Genomic DNA, 25,744 nt, shown 5'->3' with positions numbered 1-25,744 from the left:
CTCCCCATTTAAAGGTAATCATGCAGTTGACACTGAAGACGTCAGAAATACGCTTGTTTGTTCACCCTGAGTTATCAAATATTGCAAACGTAAAATGTGTTTATTTGGAAAAGAACATTTTAAAACAAGATAAATCTATCTTCAGAAGAGCTCACTTGAAGACTACATCATGCATGTACACAAATCCTCACACTCTGCTGTCTTTCACAGACCAGCATCAGAGTACTCCAGCCCATCAGGGCGTCCGCTGAGCTGCGTGGTTGACGAAAACACACCAGTGATGACACCTGTTAATGGGGCGGAGGCCAGCGGCCCTCCGGCCGAGCAGCGCATCCAGGAGAGACGGGTCCGTTCTCAGCGGCATCGTAACTACATGAGTCGAACACACCTTCATACGCCGCCTGATCTTCCTGAGGGCTATGGTGAGACACATACATTCACACTCACGGGAGATTTACACATCTTTAATGCTGAGGTGGTGTTATGTCTTCATTAGAAAATAGAGCTTGCGTTCTATTGTTTTGTTGTGTTTGTGATATTACTCAGTACCTGGCAGAAGTTTGATATTTTTGACAATAGTTATGCTTGTCTATAATCATCTGCTCTCTGACAAAACTATGTTCTTCTCCAAATCTCAGGCATATTGTAACCCCAATCCCTGTTAAGACGATACGAGACCTTCTATATGCACACATGAACACAAACTCTCTTTAAAGTCCTCCAAAGAGGCCCTGCAAAGCATCCTTTATAAGAGGGATCTCCAAGTCATCTTAATCCCGGTACAACGCTTTGCTCTTGAGTGGGCCGGGCCGGTAAAATGTTGGCATTATAAAAACTCCATTGGTCTCCTTTTGTTTTAGTACAAATATTGTAAAAATGAAGTACAGTCAGGCTTTCCTCACTCCATCATGGACCAGCTCAGGTCTCTGTGTTATGTTATGCCTTATACTCTGACTGAAACACTGTAATCCACTGTGAATGAATTAGAAAAATGGATATATTGATGGAAACGTTCCAGTCATGGCTTCTTTTCTTTTTATGCACTGAGCAGTGTTGTGCCCTCTGCAGTGTCAGTGATATGTATGACACCTCTCCTTTGTATGCTCTTTTAATAAGATAATTGAATACTATAAAAACTCTCAACAAATCTGCACCAAAAGATTGCACTAAACAGAGAAATGTGGTCATGACACACACATGCCAGACTCTTTTAGGATATCATGCTTTTCCTCATCTCATGAAAGTCTCATGAAGACTTTTGTAAATTGAAATGACAAGAACTTGAATAATTGCCATGGGATTTGCACAAAAGTTAGATCTGCCAATAAAGCGACAAAGCACTAAAATGAAGACCTTTTGTAACGACACAGGCTGTTGTGTGAGTACTGAAATGAGCTGCCAACGTGATTATTGTAACATACCACTTTCTAATGTGTTGTGGTGTAGACTGGGGCCATGCAGCATTAACATGACTGCTCTTCTAATACCTGATGAAGCAACGCCGGCTACCAAATGCCATCATGGGCTGAGCTCAGTGTTGTTTTTTTGAGAGGGCCAGTGTGTTTTACAGACTCTCAGCTGCAGTCGCGCTGCATTTGTGTAGCTTCCTTCCTTCCCCCTTAAAAATACACGGTATGCAGATCAAAGATATGCTGCACCGCTCCTCAGGCTGGATGTTGTTTGTAGCCCGAAGGCATTGTTACGTTGAGCATTTTATTTTTTTAACTTTCTCCTTTTGAGGAGGCTTCTCTTATTGTTTTCCCTTTTTTTTACGTCGTCCTGCCTTGCCCTTGGGCTCATTCACACTTTCTCTGCTACACCCTACCTCCTTTCCAACAGCACCGCTTCATGACAACTGCAATTATCATTCTCTCCTCTCCTCTCCTCTCCTCTCCTCTCCTCTCCTCTCCTGGCCGTCGGTGACCAGGTAGGATATGACAATATCATTTGCGCATCGCGATTGAATAAGGCTGTGGTTGTTTTCCTGAGGGAAGAGGCTCAGGTTCTCCAGCTGGTAGAGAACGAAGTGTTTGTTGAGGAGAACTTTGTTCAAGTCTCGCCGCTGTCAGTCCCGTCAACGCGAATCACGGTGTCCGGTGTGCCGCCGTATATTCCGAATGAGTCACTTGAGATTGAGCTCCGTAGGTTTGGTAAGTTTGCCAGCGGATTTATTACAGTGAATTTAGGCTGTAAGAATCAGAGGCTGAAGCATGTGAAGTCACTGAGACGACAGGTGTTCATGTTTCTAGATTCACCCTCTCAAGCTCTGGAAGTGTCTTTCAGGGTGAAGCACGGTGACGGGTCCTACATGGTTTACGCTGCTCAGGACAGCTAAAATGTTTCCAGTGTGGAGATGTGGGACACAAACGGGTTGCGTGTCTGCATAAGAAGCAAGGGTTGCGACCGCGGATACCGCGTGTGTAGCACCATTGATGTTGAGAGATCCCAGACTAGACAGGGTGTATACCTCCCAGAGTCTCAGCTCCAGACGGATTCACAGTAACATCAGTCCAGTTGGCTTCACTGATCACCACTTCATCACCAGAGACTTGGTTTGCTCACCTGGCAGGAGGGTCAAATCTCACTGCTTCTTTAATAACTAATTACTGCTGGACAGAACTTTCTGCTAGAACTTTGTTTTTTTTCTGGAGCAATGGAAAGGAAAGAAGGGAGATTTTAGTTCCTTAATGCAGTGGTGGGAGGTTGGGAAAGCACAAACAGCAACACACCTCCCATTCCACTGCTAAAGTCAAGGCAGCAGTTCAGGAACTTGAAATCAGCATTAAAAACATTGGGGAAGGATTAAACGGGAACTCTGACCTGCTATGGGGAACCTGCTGCAGGAGAAGAAGTCCGAGTTGAGCTCCTTCCTGCAGGAAAGAGTGAAGGGAGCACTGGTCAGGTCACCTTTTCTCCAGTTAAGAGAGATGGATGCTCCCACTTCTTTTGGTTTTTAACCTGGAAACATTGGTGGTGCAGAGGAAGCAGATGACCTGCCTGAAGCTTCCAGGAGGCAAAGTGACCACGAGTCCTGAAGCTCCCAAGAGGCACAGTGACCACGAGTCCTGAAGCTCCCAGGAGGCACAGTGACCACGAGTCCTGAAGCTCCCAAGAGGCACAGTGACCACGAGTCCTGAAGCTCCCAAGAGGCACAGTGACCACGAGTCCTGAAGCTCCCAAGAGGCACAGTGACCACGAGTCCTGAAGCTCCCAAGAGGCACAGTGACCACGAGTCCTGAAGCTCCCAGGAGGCAAAGTGACCACGAGTCCTGAAGCTCCCAGGAGGCACAGTGACCACGGGTCCTGAAGCTCCCAGGAGGCAAAGTGACCACGAGTCCTGAAGCTCCCAGGAGGCACAGTGACCACGAGTCCTGAAGCTCCCAGGAGGCACAGTGACCACGAGTCCTGAAGCTCCCAGGAGGCAAAGTGACCACGAGTCCTGAAGCTCCCAGAAGGCACAGTGACCACGAGTCCTGAAGCTCCCAGGAGGCAAAGTGACCACGAGTCCTGAAGCTCCCAGGAGGCAAAGTGACCACGAGTCCTGAAGCTCCCAGAAGGCACAGTGACCACGAGTCCTGAAGCTCCCAGGAGGCAAAGTGACCACGAGTCCTGAAGCTCTCAGGATTTGGTCCGGTAGAGATGAGGAGCCATGCAGTGGACTTCTACACTGACCTCTTCAGGGCTGAGCAGTGCAGCATGGAGTGTCGGGGGCAGCTTCTGGAGGGACTTCCTCAGCTCAGCCTGGAGGAAAAGGCTGCCATGGACAGTGAGCTGACTCTGGAGGAGCTGACAGTTGCCGTCAGCCAGTGGTCATCAGGCCGGGCTCCTGAGATCGATGGTCTCTCTGCTGACTTTTTGAAACACTTCTGGAACATTCTTGGTCCTGATGTCCATGCTGTCCTGATGTCCATGCTGTCCTGATGTCCATGCTGTCCTGATGTCCATGCAGTCCTGATGTCCATGCTGTCCTGATGGAGTGTTGCAGAGCAGGATCTCTTCCTGTTTCCTGTCGACAGGCTGTACTTTCCCTCCTGCCCAAGAAGGGAGACCTGGCCTTACTAAAGAACTGGAGGCCGGTGGCCCTGCTCTGTACGGACTACAAAGTGCTCTCCAGAGCTCTTTCTAACAGACTTAAGAACATTCTGGAGATGATTGTGCATATGGACCAAACATACTGTGTACCTGACAGAACTATTATGGACAATCTTTTCTTCCTTCGAGATGTTTTTGATGTTTGTTTGTCTGACAACACGGTTAATGTTGGGATTGTGTGTTTGGATCAGGAGAAGGCCTTCGACAGGGTGGATCACTCATATTTGTTTTCTACACTCAGGGCTTTTGGTTTTGGTGATGGTTTTCTGTCATGGATTACCTTATTGTATAGTGGTGCACAAGTATTGGTGAAAACAGGGGTGGGTCTGAGTCAGCCGGTCCCTGTGCAACGGGGAAACAGGCAAGGCTGTCCTATCTCAGGACAACTGTATAGTTTGGCTATTGAGCCCTTACTGTGCAGGTTGAGGGAACGACTCGGTGGCCTCTCTTTACCTGGGACAGTTCTGGAGGTCCCTGTACCAGCTAGAGGTCCCTGTACCAGCTGGGGGTCTCTACCAGCTGGAGCTCCCTGTACCAGCTTGAGGTCTCTACCAGCTGGAGGTCCCTGTACCAGCTGGAGGTCCCTGTACAAGCTGCCGGTTGAAAAACGGACAGCAGACCTCCAGTGGAGAGTCATACATGGTGCGATAGCAACCACCAGGTACGGTGCACACCTGGATCCAGGGGTGGGGGAGGAGTGTGTTTTTTGTACAGAGACAGAAACTTTATTTCATTTGTTTTCACAATGTCCCTGACTGTCAGCACTGGTTGAACTTCTAAAAATGTGGTATCAAGGGTCTGGTGAGGCTTTTTCTCTCAATTTGTTTATATTTGGTCCAAAAAACTGTGCAAAGAAGAAAAGTGTTCAAACGATGATTAATTTCCTGTTTGCCACTGCTAAGCTGGCCTTTTGGCTGACCTGTAAGAACAAGACTCAAGGTGTGAGCAGAGTGGAGGTGGTACTGGTTCTGCGCGGTCTGCTGAAGGCCAGACTGAGGGTGGAACACACTTATTACAAAATGACGGACAATGTGACGGCCTTTCAGGAGATTTGGGTTGTTGGGGGGGGTTTGTGCTCGGTGGGGGAAGATAGTGATCTGAATATTAATTTTTGACTAAGGAAACTCTTTTGATGAGTCTGTTGGTGACTGTTGTTCAGTAAATGTGTTAATAAAGGAACTTTTAAAACCTCTCCTCTCCCTCATTCTCTCCTCTCCTCTGCTCTCCTCTTGGCATGTTTTGGCTATGCAGACTGATATTCCCACAACATGGAGAAGAAAGAGGGAATACTTTTCTTAGCTGCCTTTAGCTCTGAGGACTTGAGGTTATTTGCCGTTGCTTTGTATCCATAATTCTTAAGCTGGCTCTGCATATATCATTCAAGCACATTTGGGAAAATAATGATGGAGTTAAACTATATTTTCCAGTGTTGTAGCTCCTTTTTTTAGAGAACTGTACTTCGAGCAGTCAGCCACAGCTTTCCCCACAGAATCTGTAAAATACATGATTCTTTTAAGTGTTGTAATGAATGGCACTGTTGGCCTTGCGCCCCCTTTAAAAGGTCCTGCCGCGTCCACTAAGGCTGGCTGAGGTTGGACAAAGTGAGTCACTGATGCTCAGCAGCTCCCCTCCTCAGCTGAACCCTCTGAACCCCTGGCTGGTGGTGGTGCTGATGGTTGTGCTGGTGGAGGTCCTGATGGTGGTGCTGGTGGTCCTGATGGTGGAGCTCCACGCCCATTTAGCAACACACTCTTTGTGCCAACAGTCACACTCCATTCAGCCGCAAGCTGGATCGAACAGCGGATCCGAGTAGCTATTGAATGAATCTCTTTCCCTTATATATTTTTTTTTTGTCGTCATTTGGTGTCCTTCTGTCTCATGTTACTTTATAATATAATTGTTATTGCATATCACATGCATGTGCTTTGTTTCTAATTAAAAGAGATTAAGTACAGCCCCGTACAGGCCAACTAGCTTGGCGCAGTGGTGGTCTAGAGCAGGGGTGCTCACACTTTTTCAGCATGCGAGCTACTTATAAAATGATCAAGTCAAAATGATCTACCTACTACAAAAATGCAAAACATATATTTATTTCTTGCTTGTTAGTTTTGCCCTATGGTGCGGCGCGCCCTATGGTGTGTGTTGTTGTTGTAAAGCGGACGTAGTAGAGAACACCATGAGAACGTTAAAGGGGGAAGTGTGGGCGTGGATTGTATATAAATGAACGGGTATGTGCGTTATGCAGAACATCGTTGTTTTAACAACCCTGAAAATGGCGAAGAGACACGCTTATGAAGCAGTTTAACTTTAAACTGAAGGCCATCAGCGGAGGAACATGGAAATCGAGCAGCCGCGAGAGAATTTAAGATTAATGAATCGATGGTTCGCAAGTGGAGGAAGCTGGAAAACGAGCTCCGACAGGTGAAGAAGACGCAGCTGAGTTTCCGCGGACATCAGGCGAGGTGGCCCGAGTTGGAGGAAAGACTCGAGCAGTGGATCATCACACAAAGAACGAGTGGGAGAAGCGTTTCCACGGTCACCATTCCACTAAAAGCAGTAACGCTAGCAGAAGAAATGAAAATTCTCGGAACTCCAACCGCTGGACATCGGTGTGAACCGGCCGTTCAAAGTAAGGCTGCGAGCGGCGTGGGAGCGATGGATGACCGATGGATGAGCGATGGATGACCGATGGAGACCACAGTTTCACTAAGAGTGGAAGGCAGCGCCGGGCGAGTTACGCCACAATTTGCAAATGGATTGTAGATGCTTGGGCTAGCGTGTCTGCTGGCACTGTTGTTCGAGCTTTCGCAAAAGCCGGCATCATTTCCAAGGAGCCGCACGGCCCAGAAGGTGAGTGACAGTGGAGAACAGGAACCTGGTATGTTTGATGGAGATTTAGCGCAGCTGTTCAATTCAGAAACAGAGGACGAGGAGTTCGATGGGTTTGATTGATGACGATTACAGGTAAAAAAAATGTTAGTACTTTGTAATCAATACTTAAATAAAGCACAACCAAACTCAGTTTTGCTCCCGCTCTATTTTTAAATACGCACACTTGTATGCTTGTGTGTGTGTGTTGTTGTAATGCGGACACCATGAGAACGTTAAAGGGGGGAAGTGAGGGCATGGAACCCGCGCCCTATGAGCGTATGTAATGCGATCTACCAATACTACCAGTCGATCGCGATCGACGTATTGAGCACCCCTGGTCTAGAGGTTAGAGAAGCGGCCATGGGATCCGGAGTTTGCATGTTCAAACGCCACAGCTGATGTGTCCCTGAGCAAGGCCCCTTGACCCCTATCAGCTCCCTGGAGCACTCTGATGTGGCTACATATCCTAGAAATAGGTTTGGTCAATGCAGTTATAAAAAGGAATTTCACCAAGGGGATTGGTTTAGTTATTTTAGGTACAAATTGCAACTTTCAAGTGAAAACAAGTCGATTTAAGATGCATCAATTAACTCCCTGCAAAGAAGGAAAAACCGTCACAGAACTTTGTTGTTGATAAATTTACTGCACATTTTATTTCCCCTTTGCTCTTGGGACAAGCCTACCGGACGCTAATGATTGCATTGGCACACACCTTAAGAAACTGTTAGATCAGCAGTGTTCCAGCAGTTTATCGGTCTCATAGATTATAAGCCAACTTTGTCTTCTGCAAAATAAACAAGTATGCTGTCCAATGCTTGTACCAATTTGGACTCCACTTCAAAACTCATGCTGCAACACTTCCATGCTTGCCTCAGTGTTTTCACTGCGGTTTCCACTCTTAATTCAAATCATTCTTTTCTCTTGTAGAACAAAGAACAACTCAGCAGGGCCAAGTCTACTTCCTCCACACACAGACTGGTGTCAGCACCTGGCACGACCCCAGAGTGCCCAGGTAACTCCTTTGTTTTTTTGGATGTCCGACTTGATGGTGTAGCTTTGTATCTACCTGTAAAGCCCTTTTTAAGTGTCTTGAAACGAGTATTCAAAGCTGTTAATTTGACCGTAATTTTTACTTTATTTTACTTTCGGGACCATGTACAAAAACATTAATCTTGAAGAAAACATGCTGGGTACCAGATTGTAGCCGTAGCTAGTTTCCATCTGCAGTTCCACTGTATTTGGCAATACATCGAATCAGGTTTTAATAATGTCAAGATTGTTTCACTGGTAATACAAACCTTGCAATATGTTTGCAAATCTGGCAACACCAAAACTAGATCAGACATTGTTTCTCACTTCACGGTTCGGGGCAGTATGGCTCGGTGGGTAGAGCGGTCGTCTCCCAATCGGAAAGTTGCAGGTTAGATTCCCATCTCTGCCTGCCTACATGCCAAAGTGTCCTTGGGCAAGACACTGAACCCCAAACTGCTCCCATTGGAGTGACAGCCCCCTGCACAGCTGCAGCCTCTAATGGTGTGAATGAGTGAAAGTGATGAACCATGAAAAGCGCTTTGGGGCTGCTGTCAGCGAACAGGTGCTGTATAAGTACTGTATATACAAGTATATATGTGCTGTAGATCCATTTACCGTTCTGTCCAAAAACTGTCTCACTGCTCTGATTTCATCCTCACGTCGTTTTCGGCCAAACCAGTGACCCCTCAGTCCCATGTGGAGTTGGAGGAACATTTTTGGATGAATGTTAATCGAGTGCTGCACAAGCCAGTGGCTCTGCATTCAGTCGTGCTGTTTCACCAACTCTCAATCGTACCCCACTTAATTCACCGATGATTACAGGCAGCACTATTGCGTTATTTTTTTGGCCTTGTCAGCACGTCGCATCTGCTCAGTGATGAAGCACATGAGTGCGACATCCAGCTCGCAGCAGCAGCCTCTGGGTTTGGTCATTTTGGACAGAGACCCTCAAAGCACCCAGGATATGTGATGTGTGCTGCAAAGCATGCACCGTGTCCCTCAGTGGTGTGTCCTCACTTCACGGACGGACGGGCCATCCTCGGGATATGTCGTCGTCTCAAATCATAATTTAGCCTCCTGACAGAAGTTATAAATAAGAGCAAACACTTTTGTCAAAAGGTTGTTACTGGTTGGTATTTATATCGCTGCACTCACGCTTAAAGTGCTGGTTTTGTTTTAGTTTTATTTTGTTTTGATCAAAATTCAATTTGACTCAGCATTTCCAAACAGCGCCGGAGAGTGACGTCAGTATCCGTCTCCTTCCACTGACAGCCTCGCAACTCAATGGTGAAACCAGGAATGTGAGAAAACAGCGTGGCAGAGGCATATCGTCAGATTCTCCCATAGCGAGGGAACCGTGCTTGTTCAGTGATCTGCTCACGTACTGTCACCGTCGTTGAACGTACCGGGGCTGTTGAACGTACGGTGGTCGCTGAATGTACCCAACCAGTTAACGCACTGCGGCGGCTGAACGTAGGGTTAGGGTTAGTTTTTATTTGTTGTGTTCAGTGTATGTAAGGAAATTCTCTATATTTTTACAAGATCAAACAGTTCCTGAAAATTAAGTCAAATTTAATGAAACATTCTGGTGCAAAATACAATGAAATGACAAAACAAACTTGTATAAATCCTTTAAAACCTCCTTGCTTGGTGGGACCAGATTAGAGCCTCTTAGTGCGTTTTGGCCCTCGGGCCTTATGTTCTCTGCTGTTATGTGAAAGTGAAACTTAAGTAAGCGTGACGTCAAACTCGTCATCCACACTGTGCGCTCGGGTCCAACCCTCTGCAGGAATTTTCGGGATCGTTATGTTACTTGCATGGAAGTGAACCCAGAGTGTATTACTGAGGCAATCATGCATATTCTAATAATCAGGTCCAGTCCAAGTATTTTGGCTGTTTTAGTGTCGCTCAGCCTGAACTTTAGCACATCTAAGTTCTGCACGTCACGCCCATCGGTGTGGACGCGTCAATCATTAAACATCCTTAACGAGGTGTCTGTCTGTCTGTCTGTCTGTCTGTCTGTCTGTCTGTCTGTCTGTCTGTCTGTCTGTCTGTCTGTCTGTCTGTCTGTCTGTCTGTCTGTCTGTCTGTCTGTCTGTCTGTCTGTCTGTCTGTCTGTCTGTCTGTCTGTCTGTCTGTCTGTCTGTCTGTCTGTCTGTCTGTCTGTCTGTCTGTCTGCCTGCCTTCCTCTCTTTTCGACAGACAGACAGACTGTCTGTAGTGCTGCGTGTACACGCATTCCCTCATGCGTTCCCTCAGCGTTTGGAACTTTGACGGCTAATTAAAGAAAAAACCTGCTGGATTAGAACAGAATTATTAAGCAGGACAGTCTCCTCTGTCATTTCATAGCTTTTTGAAAGCAATACGATATTCGCCCTGAGAGGAGATGGTGTTTAAACTGGGGTGAGGAGGCGGGATTCGGTGTTCAGAACTTTGACGGCTAATAAAAACAAAACCGCTGGACGACTGAAAATGATATTTGGGATTATTGAGGAGGAGAGTGTCCTCTGTCATTTAATAGGTTTCTGAAGTCAATAGATATTCATGCTCAGAGAAGCTAGCTTTTGCTAATCTTATTTTGAAAGGTAAATTGCGGACTTCATGTCAGATTTAGGTCAGGGTTCCCATTGTGTGATTTGTCGGACTCGATGAGACGAACAATTGAGTTTTGGTTTGATCTCACTACAGCATTCCTACGAGCCGTGGTCGCCGTTTAAGTGTTTTTGGTGGCTGTTGTAGTATTTGTAGGGGTGCTAGAGAGCACATTTTGGCATTCTGGGGGTTAATTTTTACATTTTCTTATGTTATCCAGTGTAAATGAGTGTGCCAAATTTGGTGAGCATGTTTAGGGGGTCAAATGTATTCTCCTTCAGAGGTTGAGGGCCGTTTTTGGGTGAAAATTGTACTTTGAAAGGCAAACTGCGAACTTGTTGTTGGATTTAGGTCGGGGTGCCAGCATGTGATTTGTAGGTCCCGATGAGACGGACAATTGAGTTTTGGTTTGATCTCTCTACAACATTCCTACGGGCCGTGGTGGCCGTTTTGGTTTTTCTAGGTGGCGCGAGACAGACATTTTAGCATTCTGGGGTTTAATTTTTACATTTCCTTAATTCTATCGCCAGTCTTTATGAGCGTTTAGGTAGTTTATGTGCAAGTTTGCAGCAAAAAATTATAATAATAAGAAGAAACATGACAAAAACCATAGGGTCCTGGCCCAGGCCTCCTTTGGAGGTCCATAATGAAAAGAAACGCAACAAATCGGGGAAAAACGAGATGCAACATTGTGTGTGCATGTCACAAATGTCACAGTGCAAATAATTATGGGATTGATCCACAAACTGAACAAAATTGTAGTTTTATTTTTTTGCGCATATACACCCAACTTTTTTCAGTAAATGGGACAATCTAATCTTTTAATCAAAAATAATTCATTTGAATTGATAAAAAAAAGTCCCATGTAATAGTGCACTGTATTGCACTGTATTGCACTGTATTGCACTGTATTGCACTGTATTGCACTGTATTGCAGACTTAAAACCAAAGTGTGTACATAATTGCAGAAGATGATTCAGTTAAATTGATCACGTTTGCTAACTGGCCGAATCTTTATTCAGGGACTTGAGCAACGTGAACTGTGAGGAGCTGGGCCCGCTGCCGCCGGGCTGGGAGATCAGAAACACTGCCACTGGCCGGGTCTACTTTGTTGACCATAACAACCGAACGACACAGTTCACGGACCCGCGACTGTCTGCTAACCTGCATCTCGTTCTCAAGTGAGCGCTCCAGGCTTTTCCCATCATCCTAATAGCATTAGCAGTGATGAGAAGAGTGTGTGCAAAGATGAGCACAAGATTTCCTTGACTGTTCTGATAAATACAAGATTTCTTAGCTTAAAATGTAAAAGAGAATGAGGAACATGTTTCTATCTGTTGTCAGACTGCCTCAAACTAAATGATATTCAGTTTAATATGTCATACATCCACTTGAAAAGAGCTGTTTTTGTTTTTTGTTGTGCCTTAACTGTTCTATGACTACCAACTCTTTTATTCCTCAATTCCAAGATCAAATCTCTGTTTTCTGTAAACAGAAATGTCAGCAGATAGTTTATAGAAGTAGCTTCACATTCTTGTCATTCTGGAAATAGATGTCTGTTCAGAGAGCTCCAGAGGAGAGGATGTCTGTTCTGGGACCTTTGTGACCCAGCACAGTTTGATAGGGTCACCAGCATCACACGTCATTTTTATCAGCTGAAAGATGATTGTTGATGGAGTTAATGCCTTCAGTTGTATCCTGTGTCTGTGGATACTTTTTTTTAATGCTTTAATTTTGTTTGTCTCCCCTCTCTCTCTCTCTCTCTCTCTCTCTGTCTCTCTGTCTCTCTGTCTCTCTGTCTCTCACTGTCTCACTGTCTCACCTGATCTTTTTAATTTCATCCCTTGTTGATATCAATGGTCCAATCTTCTACTAACTTCTCTGCTGTCCCCCTTTTTGTTTTTTTCTGTGTTTTCCTCCACTTTTCTCCAGCAGCCCAAGTCCAAATGGTTCCCGTGTGGCCATGGACTGCCAGAACACTAATCTCAGGTAACCCACATATGCAGACACAACCTCTCTCGCTCTCTCTCTCTCTCTCTCTCACACACACTTTTGTGCAGACAAACTTTGCAGGCAGACTGAACAATACACTGCATAAATAGATGCATGTTTGCACATGGTCTGTGACATGAACAAAGCAATGGGCCCACACAGGTTGATAAATGTTTTCATACTGGTTTCAGCAGCCTTTATTAAGCAGTCTCAGCACTAAGCTGCTCAACACACAGTCACACGCATGCTTAACGTATGAGAGAAAATGCTGACTCAAACTTTTTACTGTAAATATGACAAGTCTTTCTCAAGGTTAGAAGTGTTCTTATGGATGTTATTTAAGTTCATTGCATGCACTCCCAGGCCAGACGTCTGTATCGGGGACCGTCGAATCCAGCTTTTGGTATGTTTGTGTTCTCTGTCAGCCATTCTTCTCCAGTTAGGATCAGCTCGTCGATAGCTGTTCTGCTGGATTCGACCCCGCTCAGGGAAATGCACATGTGAGCTCAGGCCCAGTACACTTGCTCTCCCTGCTCACGCATCCATCAATGTACAGCAGTGTCTGAACTCTTCATCCAAGCAGTAGATTTCCAATGATGGCACCTGTTACTCACATGTATATGAGAAGGTTTCAGGATGTTTTCTGACTGCCCGAACAATCCTGTGTCTTTCACCAGCTTGTTTCTGAAGTGGGAAGTTGAACAGAAAAATACAGAAATGTAAAGATTTTTGGAAGGAACTCTTTTTCAGAACCTCCTGCGCTAACAGCAGCTGGCACAACAGACATGTTGGGGAAATTAACATCTGGTCATTTGGAGAAATAGTATCCATATGTGTGCCACAAGCTCTGGTCATGAGTGGAAGCATAGCGATACTATCCAATCTGCGCCATTAACTACTTGTCGAACTCCTTATTAGGAGCGATTTGAGAGACTCCAGATTAAGTTTTATGACTTTAAAATGGGCTCTTTTTTTCATTTTGTATTGAAAAGAAAATTAAAACACACCCATCACTGTTTGAATTAAAGTATTTGAAATTGCTGAAATGCGAGGACAGATAAATGCTGCCATCATTATTTGGAACTAAACTAATCACATACATTGGTGTGTTTTTTTTTCTTTGTTGTTTTTGGGAGGGGAAGATATGATCAAAGCTCACAAATTTTAACTCAAAAGTCAAAGCGGTCACATTTTGTGTGGCTTTACGTCTCTGACATGTGATGGTCCACTGGCATGTCGTGTATTTAAACTCTTTAGTTATTTCAGGTTTTTTTAAGCGTATAGCAGCTGTAAAAGTAAAGTACTTCCTGGTACCTGCTAATTAAAGGCTGCTCTCTTTCACTAGTGTCCTTGTTCCTAACGGTCTTAACCAAATACTGGCAACATCGCTTCGGGCTGAACACTTGAAAACAACCCACATTGGCAGGAGGTCTTTTACTCTTCTTTTTTTTGGTCAGTTAAGTATTTCATATTCAGCTTCGGACACTGCTTTGGCTCCTCAACACCATCCAGTCATCCAGTCATCAAGTCATCCGGCTTTATTAAACCACTGATTGAACCCATTACACGACCTCCTCAGATCCTCATTGGCCAATATATTTTTCAGTATTAAGTCTGATTGAGATGATCTCCTTTGCAAATAACACCAGGTCAAGGCAGCAACGGTGCAAATTCACAACCACAAGACAAAACATTACCTCCAATATGTTGCGTAGTACAAGTATTACAATAACATTATTATTACTGTTATTCATTTATTTATTTACTGAGAGGAAAACTTTGTTGTTAATTTTCTTTTCTTTTTTTCTTATTGTTTTTGTACCTTATATTTGAAAATAAACATTTCAATCAGACACAAAAATTCTTAAAAGAAAAAGTATTCTGTTCAGGCAAATAGGCTTTTTTTCAAGGTACCTTTTTTATATGTTTCGATGACGTCGTCCTGTCTCCCTCAGATATTCTCTCCCTCACTCTGCTGGAAGAGACTTTATTGCTGGAGCGCATCTTTTTTTAATTGTCCTTTTCTTTTGTGTGCTGGCAGTCCCAAACAAAGAGCCGTTTGATTCTAAACTTGGTTTTGCTTTATTTCCAAACACATCTAACGCCTTCAGGGCTTCTTTTAAATTAAAGCATGAAGAGAGTGAGAAGAAACATGTTGATCTATTTAAAGAGTAAAAAATGCAGCTCAGTGTCTATAAAAGATGTAGTGTGTTCACTAAGTGTGTAACTACTTGTTGGCATTATCTAGTAGCTAAAGAACGTCCAAATGATCTTTTCATTCAGTCACTTTTTTATTGGCGTCTTTGATTTGAGTCAATTTGACAAAATTGTCTGGGTGCTGCAGTTCATGAACACAGAATTCAGATTTATCAACCTCATATTGTTCCTTGGAGCTTTCTAACATCCACCCATCTTCTATATGTGCTGTATTCCAGTCCATGAGGGGTTGTTTGCATATTCCTGCTAAAGTCTTAAGATAGGAAGCCACACACCAAAACGCCTACAGCCAATTTATAGTCACAAATTAACTTAATAAACCTCTCTTGGCTTGGGAACGGGAGCCGGAATACCTTTAGAAAATGTACTTAGGCTCAGGCAGAACATGCATGCTCCACTTAGAATACGAATGGCTACATGAGTATGTCACACCTCCACTCTAACAACCAGTTCAATCTCTCTTAATCCCCAAAGTTTCCTTCGCCCATGTAGAGTTAATAATTGTAACTACTGTTCCAGTGGTTTGTCTACTGACATTTCTTAGTATATTTGTAAACCGAACATTGTTCACCTCCTTCTGAATAAAACTTTCTCCAGTGCTTCTATTCTAAGGCATGGCATTTTTATTTCACCAGTTGATTCCTCTGTGGCTAATTCACGCAGCAGGCTTGTCCTTGTTTTTCTTTCTTTTTTCTTTTTTTTAATTGTCCTTGACTTCACTGTGTCCTCCCACATGGTGACACAAACTGTTTTCAAAAGTCATTCCAAAAAAGGTGACTGGAGACTTTTCTTTCTTGTGCGAAACACGGCTAAATCATTGTAGTGGCTGTTCGTAAAATCCTCCTAATATTTCACCATTTTGTTGTGGTTGTATTTCACTCCTCTATAATCGCGTCCTTTGTTTTGTCTACAAGTTTGCAACACATTCAGCATTACAATATAGCTTAGCGTCTCACTCTCCTGATGTCTCTGCATACATCCTGATTCAAAAACGACTCAGCGCCTTTGCCTTTGACCTGGACTGATGAAGGCCTCAGATTGTCAGACAAACACAGACTGCATGACTGAGGTCTGCCGCACTCTCTCACATACTGAGCTTCCTCACTGCACCAGCACACTGTATGTCTGACAGATTATATCAGCATTTGCTGAAGATATTTTTAGCTGGCGCTGGATTTTTGGTTTAGTGGACATCAGCAGGTATTTTCCCAACCAGGTTATACATTTAAATGACATATCAACATTTGCATTGATGTTTTAAGGGTGTTTATATTTGGTCAATGTGTGTGCGGTATATTTAACCTGTCAAATGTAAACATTAATGCAAATTATTGGGTTTGGAAAAAGTCCTGCATATGTCTGGAATATATACAATAGCTGACATTTTTGACTGTACTTTTTAAATGTTATGTGTGACCCACCAGTACAGTAAATGCCAGCTGTTTAAACATACTTTTTAATGTGTCTGTCTGTGGGTGGTACATTAAAACATTGAATGTTCAAGAGTGAGTGGAAAAGAACAAGCTGGTTAAAGGCCTTCATTTTAAAAGAGAAGTTTTCCAAGCTTTATTTCGGTACATGATGCATTGCTCTGAGCTGCTGTAGATTTGCTTAGAAATTGAGAACCACCGTCAAACAAAAGCAGAACAATTTATTACCATGACTGACGTTTTGCAAATCTTTAAATGCATTTTTATTTGTAGTCTTGTCTTTCTAATGCTGGTTTACTGCTTCTTCTTTTTTTTTTAAGAAAAGGCAGAGATGTGCTCATGTGCAAGAGCACCAAAACTGTAATAAAACAAAATACAATTTGCAGTAAGCACGCAATCTGTAGAAAAGAAAAATGCCAAAGCACCCTCTCTGATCAGAACAGCAGAAGTCCTTTATTGTCATTCTCAAGGTTAAAACAGTGTTAGCAGCAGTGAAATGTGACAGCAGTAAAAGAAAACACACAATGGTATAAAATACAATACAAAGAGGTAAGATATAAATATTAAAATATGTACAACTAAGAAGTATTTAAGTAGTGCAGAAGGAGTTGTAGCAGCTGTGCAAATTGTTCAGTGCAAAATTGAACTTCACAGCTACCCTCACAAGGTTTCTCCAGTCCTCTGCTGTGCAGCAGATGAACCACACTGCAGCAGGAGGTCGGGAGGCTCTCCTCCTGCTGCAGGAGGTCGGGAGGCTCTCCTCCTGCTGCAGGAGGTCGGGAGGCTCTCCTCCTGCAGCAGGAGTTCGGGAGGCTCTCCTCCTGCAGCAGGTCAGGTCGGGAGGCTCTCCTCCTGCAGCAGGAGGTCGGGAGGCTCTCCTCCTGCAGCAGGAGGTCGGGAGGCTCTCCTCCTGCAGCAGGTCAGGTCGGGAGGCTCTCCTCCTGCAGCAGGAGGTCGGGAGGCTCTCCTCCTGCAGCAGGTCAGGTCGGGAGGCTCTCCTCCTGCAGCAGGTCAGGTCGGGAGGCTCTCCTCCTGCTGCAGGAGGTCGGGAGGCTCTCCTCCTGCAGCAGGAGTTCGGGAGGCTCTCCTCCTGCAGCAGGTCAGGTCGGGAGGCTCTCCTCCTGCAGCAGGAGGTCGGGAGGCTCTCCTCCTGCAGCAGGAGGTCGGGAGGCTCTCCTCCTGCAGCAGGTCAGGTCGGGAGGCTCTCCTCCTGCAGCAGGAGGTCGGGAGGCTCTCCTCCTGCAGCAGGTCAGGTCGGGAGGCTCTCCTCCTGCAGCAGGTCAGGTCGGGAGGCTCTCCTCCTGCAGCAGGAGGTCGGGAGGCTCTCCTCCTGCAGCAGGTCAGGTCGGGAGGCTCCTCCTGCAGCAGGTCAGGTCGGGAGGCTCTCCTCCTGTAGCAGGTCAGGTCGGGAGGCTCCTCCTGCAGCAGGTGGTCCGGAGGCTCTCCACATGCTGCAGGTTCTTCCGGACCTCTGCAGTGCCGCAGGTAAACCACACTGCAGCAGGAGGTCAGGAGGTTCAGGTCAGATTTTTGTTCTGATGTAACCTGAAAAAACTGGTTGAATACCGTCTGACAAATGGTGCCACTTCCTGCCAGTAATTCATTTTAAGATCAAATTCAAAGTTATGAACAGCACAGCCTTGTAGTATTTAATATTTTTTTATTACTGTTATATTTGGAGAATATTAAACAGAAATAATCTGTGGTTTTCCTCCAATGGTATTGCTTTACAGGAAGTTATGACTCTTTTTGTGTGTGATACTAGTAAACAAACAGATTGTCTGTGTGATAACAACCCATCTTTGCAGAAAGACTAACTTCAGTAAGACACGCTGCTGTAGTTTGTATTGCAGACAGGACTGAGCAGCATTGCAACAGCAGTTTGATTCTCAGGGTCAGATCCTGGCCTGAGCTTTGGGGCAGCTAATGTGGCTTTTTACCCTGCCTACAGTCAAGTCAACCCTCATTACTCCCAGATTGTGGCAGCTGCTGTGCGTTCAATAAATTCAGGTACAAACTGCACAGATGCACTGATGGAGGCCTTTCATGACTCTGCAGGACCAGTTATCGACCATGCAGTTGTGGAAAATGTTTGCTCTACAGTTCTTGACTTTCACAGCCTCTCTTTCTTAGAGAACAATGACACTATTCTTCCTCTTCGATTAAATTTGAAAGATTGTGGTATTTCACACAGGTTGTAACATCAGTAGGAACTATTTCACTCTTTTAGCTCTGAAAAGATTTTCTGCTTTGCTGTGCTTGTATTTTCTATATTTACCATCAAATATGCATAGCTTGCCCCATTTGGAAACGAGAGATGACAAACTATGTTGAAACATATTTTTAATTACACAGCGGCAGCTAAAGAGAAAAGTGTGCTGAAATTATGTTTTATTATATGGTTCTTAAGTCCTTGAGCCAAAAGCAACTCATTCAATTTTGTTTTAAGACATCTTTATTTCTCCCCATTCCTAAAATGGTTTTCAAGACTGTTCCAGTGCCATCTTACCCTTCATTTGACATGCTAGGAGCCTGCCAATAAAATAAATAGCTGTGGACTTGATTATACAGGGATAGTCTAGTGAAAACAGTGTGCCGGTTAGTTTGGAAACCCCAAAACGATAGGTCTTTCTCAAGCCACTGAGCCAGGAAGCCCAAATGTACAGCAAGTGTTTGAATAAGTGGGTGGCTAAATCCTGCTACTGTAAAAGACTGCTTTCCATTTTTTTTTAAACCAACAAAGTGCTCATGGCGTGCTCCATTTGTTTGGCCAACAGCAGCCTTGACACTCCTCTTTCAGCAGAGGACAGTAGCCTCTTTCAAAGAAGTCCTCTGCTGGCTCAGCGTCTTTGTGCAGGAAAATAAGGGCTCCTGTCCTCCTGAAGGGAGAGATGGATTATGTTTTCGTGAGGCCCACCCAAGCATCTCACCACCAGCACCGCAGCGACGGCTGGCCATAACGACACAACTCACCCTTGCATGGATATCATAATTCCATCTTCCCATATAGATTACCTGAAAAGCAAGAGTAAATAGAAATGAATGTGGGGATTTAAATTGTTTCAGGTAAATCCCTCAGTCTGCCATGCCCCAGACGGCTTTTCTTGCTCACACCTTTTCCCACACTTGGCCTCTCTGTAAAAATTGCAAAACAACACTTTGACGGACTCTAATTTCACAGAAACATTCCTAGTAGAGTTAAGGTGAAGGTCATTTTCAATGGGGTGTTGATGGAAACAACAGCACAGGTTTAGAAAAATGTTCTGGTTGTTTCTCTCCTGGAATGTTTGGCTTTGTGTTTGAAGAAGTTGACAGGATGACGAGCATCGAAGCAGCAGCAGCAGCAGCACGCCGAACTTTATTTCTATTATTTCCGGGGCACATGTGAAGTTATGTCTCACAGCACCTGTGGACTTTCACAATAAAATGACATTAGCAAAACAACAATACACGACATCTCCGACCTCAGAGGATCAGGGAAGGTGGCAGCTCCACTGGGCACATAATGGAATTTCCAGTTGTGGTTGGTGGGCCGGGGTACCTTCCGGGACTCCACCTCGATTACGAGCTTCTTTTACCGTCAGACATGAAGTAAAAGTGTCATGGACTGGAGACAGACACAGATGGAGTAATGATTTAGAGGAAATTAAAGAAAGGATTGTGAGGTTAGATGTGAAGCGGCAACAGAAAAGTGAGAGGGAGCACATTGACTTACCTGTCCAGTACGCTGAAGGCCCCAGCGACTTACACTGCTCTCCTTTGTAAATGTTCTTCCTTTCTTTTTTGGCTTCCTGCTTATACAAGGTTTATCTCCGTCTTTCCTGGCGGGGATATTTACCAAATGTCTGGTCAAAGGCTCAACCTGGCCACAGGTCTGGATCAGATTTACTGGGGGCTTTGCTTTGAGGCTGGTGAGGAGGGTGAGGGCTGAAGAAGGAATTTCTTAAAAACTTCCCTGGTTAGGTGGTTAGAAATTATGTGAGGGGTTTAGGGGGGGTTGCTGGGGAATTCCCTGCAAGACATACTTGTGCCTCTGTAAGAAATGATTACGTTGAATGAGAGGGAATGTCAGTATTCTCATAGTTTAACAATGGTGATCGGCTCATTTCTACCTATACAAGAAAACTGCCCTGAGAAAGGTTGATGTTGACTTTCTCTTGCGTTCAGCTGCAACAAAGATATTTTAATAGTGAAATTGAGGTTGGTATGTCTGTTTTGTTTCTGTACGATATCATAGTTTAGTGGACACACAGTCTATAGTATTTCTTAAAGAAGAGCAGACTGAGAGCACAAGACATTGGGTTCTTTTTTCCTGGCAGAGAGCTGCTGGCAGGTTGCTGTGATGAAAGTCATCCCACAGCAGCAACACACAGTGATGGGCTGTTTAGTGCTGGTAGTACCATTATACCAGAACGTTCATGAATATTAACAGCTGTTTACTGATGACCCCAGAAGAAATTTTGAAATTCAACCTCAAACTTCATTCCTTTACTTGCCAACAGCCGTTGACAGCGGTGGAAAACCATGTTCACTCTTTCTTGTTTGTCCCTCTCAAAGATTGATGTTTTGGAGGCGTGTGTTTGTTTGTTTTTCTTTCCTTGCTAACAGACTCAGTAGAAAACGGGAGTTGGTACCTGCTGCTTGTTGAACATAGAAAAGACACTCATATTATCTAATAATACCAGAGAGTCACAGCACTGTTGCATTTGGCCGAGATCTCTGCAGCACATCGCGTCTTTGAAAAAACATCACGACTGCTGTTTTCTTACAATTTGCTGATTCTTGCAGTCATCCGCCTCAGATGAAGGACCAGGGTTGTCCCGGGGTTCCTCAGCAAGCTCTGTCTCCAGCCCAGTTGCCTGATGAGGCCGAGTGCCTGACGGTGCCCAAATACAAGCGAGACCTGGTGCAGAAGCTGAAGATTCTGCGACAGGAACTTTCTCAGCAGCAACCTCAGGCCGGCCACTGTCGTATCGAGGTCTGCCGTGAGGAGATCTTTGAGGTGAGAACGCCAAACTACATATCCAGACAGAGGACAACCTTTCTCAAAGACAGAGGCATGATACACACTTGTTTTAGCTGTTTGAAGCCCTTAAGAACTGTGACGTTTCGGCATTGTCCTGAAATGTGGCACATTTTCATGGTGTGTTTACACTCGGAACAAAAGCATTTCTGTAAACTATGGAAAGATGGAATCAGCCTTGAGTTTGTATGATGTGCATGTTTCACCATCCGAGCAACATGTCAGGTCGTAATCTTAATATCCATGCAAACCGTTAGATGTGTGCAGTTTACTGAATTGTTTTCACCCTGTTCACAACAATCGGGAATAGCCCAGGGCAACACCGAACCAGTACCTGGAGACGCCGAACAGAATGGCCTGCACAACACCTCTGTTCCTTTCTCCTCACTTTTTCTCACCCTTGCTCTCTCAACTATTTGTTTGAGCAAAGCACAAGCATTCTTCCTGGGTGATTTCAGCAGTGAAAGAGATGGGGAGGGGTTTAGGTTGGGTGGGGAAAAGAGCTAAGGCAGCAGTGGCAAGCATTTGTGGCCAGACATAACTTCATAACTGCAAGCTGAGCAATGAAATATATATGACGTCATCCCCCTCCTTCGACATGACAGGTGTGGAGAGAGGAAGGTAAGTGTGAAAGCCTGCGCTGCACTGGAGGGTTTCTTGCTGGTTAAACACGGGCAGTGAGTGAAGTCATTTCTTGTTGTAATAGTGCCACAAGCTGATCTTTATATGCTTATAATGCATTCACTATCACTCCGACATAACTTGATTACCAACAACTACACATATTCAGTATCAGATATCAGTAATGCAGAGTTTCAAATGTGATCAAATATAAAAGCTACATGAAATAGTAAATGTTACAATTCTCTTTTTTGCTATAAGACTGTCATTATGAATACTTTTGTGCTTCATTTGAGGCGTGTTTCCTTCTTTTTTTTTAGTATTTGAAACAATTCGGGTAACAGTGCAGAATACCTGCTACTATGTACGCACACATACAATTGTAGGATAAGAAAACAATTCTTTTCTATAGTTTAGTGTGAATACACTTTTAAAAGAAGATATACACTTGTAAATGTTCATTCATTCAACATTGAGAGGGGAATTCAGGGCCTTCTAACTAACTCAGTCCCTGTTCACACATTCTGATTCGATGGAAATACTGCTGTGGTTGTTCAAACCATCTCCAGAAGTTGTCAGAGAGGAATTAAAGCCACATTGAACACAGACATCAGCGCAGTTGTGCTGTCGGTCTACATAAGGTGGTCAACATCTGTCTGGGTGGGTGAAATTCATTCAGGCACAAGGTGTTCACTTAAGAGCTCATAGCTCAGAGCAAAATATCTTTTCTGGAATTAAAGCAATTTTTTCGCCCTCCTGTATTGTCTGCACAAATCAGATCTCATTTAAATCTCATTCATGAGGAAGAAATTGTTAGAAATTTTAACTTTTTAAATAGATTGTAGTTTACCTATTCCCTTCACTATGAGATAAATTTCATGTGTCTTGGATTTCTTTCTTTGTCATTTCTGGACTCTTGAAAAGAGGCTTATACATACATACATAATTAAACACTTCTCACAGTACAGATTTAAAAAGCAAACTGGCAATAGTGAGATAAAATGTACATTACAGAGGTTTGCTGTCGAGTCGTATGGCCGCCAGGACAAACGACCTCCTGGGCTGCAGCACATGGAGACGATTCGGTCCCTGCTGCGGCTTCTCTGAGCAACCACAGTATGGAAAGGAAAGGAAAAGATGTCACTTTTTCTCTGTAGGGAGACAGAAATGAGACATTAAAATACTTTGGATTTACCTTATTTTTAAATTGGTAGTTTAATATCAAGATTTTATGGTAAAAGTACAAGTTTATCTGAACATGAAAATAACCTGACATGCTAGTAATCTCAAGACTTTAACTACATTAATATCACACAGGCTGAAAAGACGCCTGGAAACACACTTGAATTATTCTATTAAATACATAGATACTGCTTACATAGCATAGACAAATCTTCGCTTTATTGCTATAATCTCGTGTCCATACATTATGAATTTCAAGGTGTCTGTTTATTCCATATCCATTGTTTGGTTTGTTGATGTGTGATACTTGAGTTAGTCATTCTCTCTATTAAGGAGAAAATATGGAATATATTGCATGTCACATTAACCCAGTTGAATTAAAGTAACATTTGTCACGTCATCTTAAAGGAGCAGACGTTAATCAGCTAAACTGGGTTGGTCCTGGCTTCACACGATCACTGCAATTCTTGTTTACACCACTTGGCGGTGTAGTGAGTCACTAGTCTGTCTCAAGTCCATCAAGAGTGGAAGGGGCACAAGATATGAACAACTGCCACATTTAAAAAATCTAAAGATGGAAAAGAAACTCAGCCCATCCAGCAAATGCACTAAATGCTATTATGTAAATGTTTCACTCTTTTGGATTAAACTTGCCATTTGGTTGAATCGCAGGAGTCGTATCGTCAGGTGATGAAGATGCGTCCTAAAGATCTTTGGAAGAGACTTATGATTAAATTCAGAGGGGAAGAGGGACTGGACTATGGAGGTGTAGCAAGGTAATGTACTTCTGCTTTTATGTGTTAGCAGAGATTTCTGCATTTACTTGTACGTAGTAACTAGGTTTTCACACTAATCTTGTGTTTGTATTTCAGGGAATGGTTATACCTACTGTCCCACGAAATGCTGAACCCGTATTACGGCCTGTTCCAGTACTCCAGAGACGATATCTACACTCTGCAGATTAACCCGGACTCTGCTGTCAACCCAGTATGAAATCTCTTGTTTTACTGTCACATCTGTGATTACCACTGATGCAAACCTGAGCCACAGGACTATGTGAGGGTTCTGGTTAAAGGATTTCAGATACCAAATATAAGACTGCTCTTATTATGTTTGGAAAATGGTTTTGCAGATCAAAATTCTCTCTGGGAATTTAAGAAAATCCTTTTCTTTTTTTCAGACGTATTTGCAGGGGAAATGGGGTTTCTTATCTTTGAACACACGTGTTTTTCTAAAAAAAACAAAAAAAAAAAACATTGGAAAATCAAAGATTTGTTGATTAACAATTCACATTTTTGGTTTTCATATCAGTTTTGTTTTTCAATATACAACATAGCTAACTCCCGGCTCTTACAGACAAAAACAAGCAGCAGGGAATTGTCCCTGTTTGATACTGTTAATGCAAAGAGATATAAATGAAATGTTGAAGGACTTTCTTGAAAGCAATACATACATAATTGTTTCAAGGGTTTATTAAAAAAAGAAATTAGCTGTGAACTTTCAGACTGACTACTGAATCGTCTCCTGAGTATTTGTAGACAATATGATGGTAACCTTTCATATCCTCGTTTCTAATCTGCAGGAGCACCTGTCGTACTTTCACTTCGTGGGGCGCATCATGGGCATGGCGGTGTTTCACGGCCACTACATAGACGGCGGCTTCACTCTGCCTTTCTACAAGCAGCTGCTGGGAAAACCAATCACATTGGATGATATGGAGTCTGTGGACCCTGACCTCCACAACAGCCTCGTCTGGATCTTGTAAGACTCGCTTTTTGTTTGTTTTCTTGTATGTTGGTGTCCGAGTGCTCCACACTGGCAACCAAAGAGGAAAAAATACATTCAATGCTTAAAAAAGTTTACCTTCACATGTGAAAGAAGTCATTATAAAATATTTTCATTTCTACCTGCATTCAGTTATACACCAGCTTCCTAACTTACTCATCCATCCACCATCAATTCATCTGACGCACGGGGATACACCCTGGACAGTTCCTTGGTCCGTCACAGAACACTCAAACTCACACCTGCAGGCTATTTAGAGTCACCAATAAACCTCAAATACATGTTTTTGGACTGTGGGAGGAAACTGGAATACCCAGAGAAAACCTATCACACACAGAAAAGCCCCTAAGCCTTAAAACCGTGATGCCACCACCCACCAGCTCTCTGTCCTGCAACACAAACTTTTACAGATGCTGACAAGTAAAGATATTCAAACAAGGTAACAAAATACAACTCTTCTGATGACAGTGTCGCCCTCTGCTGCCTGATCAGCTGAACTGAATCCTGCTGAAATACCCATGAACAAAGAGGTTTTGTAGGTGGCAGCCTCATAATGAACAAGTTCTACTCAAGAAGACTCTAACATGTAAAACCAAACCAGCAAGCCTACATCCACAGAGAAGAGGGGAATCTGCTGGATGTTTGCAGACTTGCTGTGCGGATGCATCATTGTGCTTTAAGAAATCAAAAGGCCACTGTCACAAATCGACAAGGCACAATACTCCATGTTAATGAAACATCCATTCAGCCATCTTCTGTACGGCTTGATCCAGTTCATGGTAGCTCGGGCCCAATACCAGCTGAATATGAGTACCTACACCCTGGACGGTGTATTCTAGACAAATTCAGAGTTACTAGAATCTGGGAGTAAAAAAATAAGGATTTAAAAAAAGTAGATGGACAAACC

General features: G+C 43.8%; 1 protein-coding gene across 2 annotated transcripts in view; it reads left to right on the top strand.

Annotated features, from left to right (window-relative positions):
• LOC308109621 (E3 ubiquitin-protein ligase SMURF2-like) overlaps positions 1-25,744 on the top strand; it is an 85,268-nt gene that overhangs the window by 47,415 nt on the left and 12,109 nt on the right. Inside the window, exons 8-15 of one of the 2 annotated variants that reach the window (XM_080463315.1) lie at positions 211-422; positions 7,891-7,975; positions 11,610-11,768; positions 12,520-12,576; positions 21,015-21,228; positions 23,725-23,828; positions 23,925-24,039; positions 24,635-24,813. In XM_080463315.1, coding sequence (XP_080319441.1) covers positions 211-422; positions 7,891-7,975; positions 11,610-11,768; positions 12,520-12,576; positions 21,015-21,228; positions 23,725-23,828; positions 23,925-24,039; positions 24,635-24,813 — 1,125 coding nt within the window. The remainder of the gene's footprint in view (positions 1-210; positions 423-7,890; positions 7,976-11,609; positions 11,769-12,519; positions 12,577-21,014; positions 21,229-23,724; positions 23,829-23,924; positions 24,040-24,634; positions 24,814-25,744) is intronic. The other variant, XM_080463316.1, reaches the window with a different exon arrangement.

Source organism: Lipophrys pholis (assembly GCF_963383615.2).
Source record: "Lipophrys pholis genome assembly, chromosome: 5".
Taxonomy (NCBI): domain Eukaryota; kingdom Metazoa; phylum Chordata; class Actinopteri; order Blenniiformes; family Blenniidae; genus Lipophrys; species Lipophrys pholis.
The sequence above is the reverse complement of the archived record's forward strand: the minus strand, read 5'-3'. Positions and strand labels throughout refer to the sequence as shown.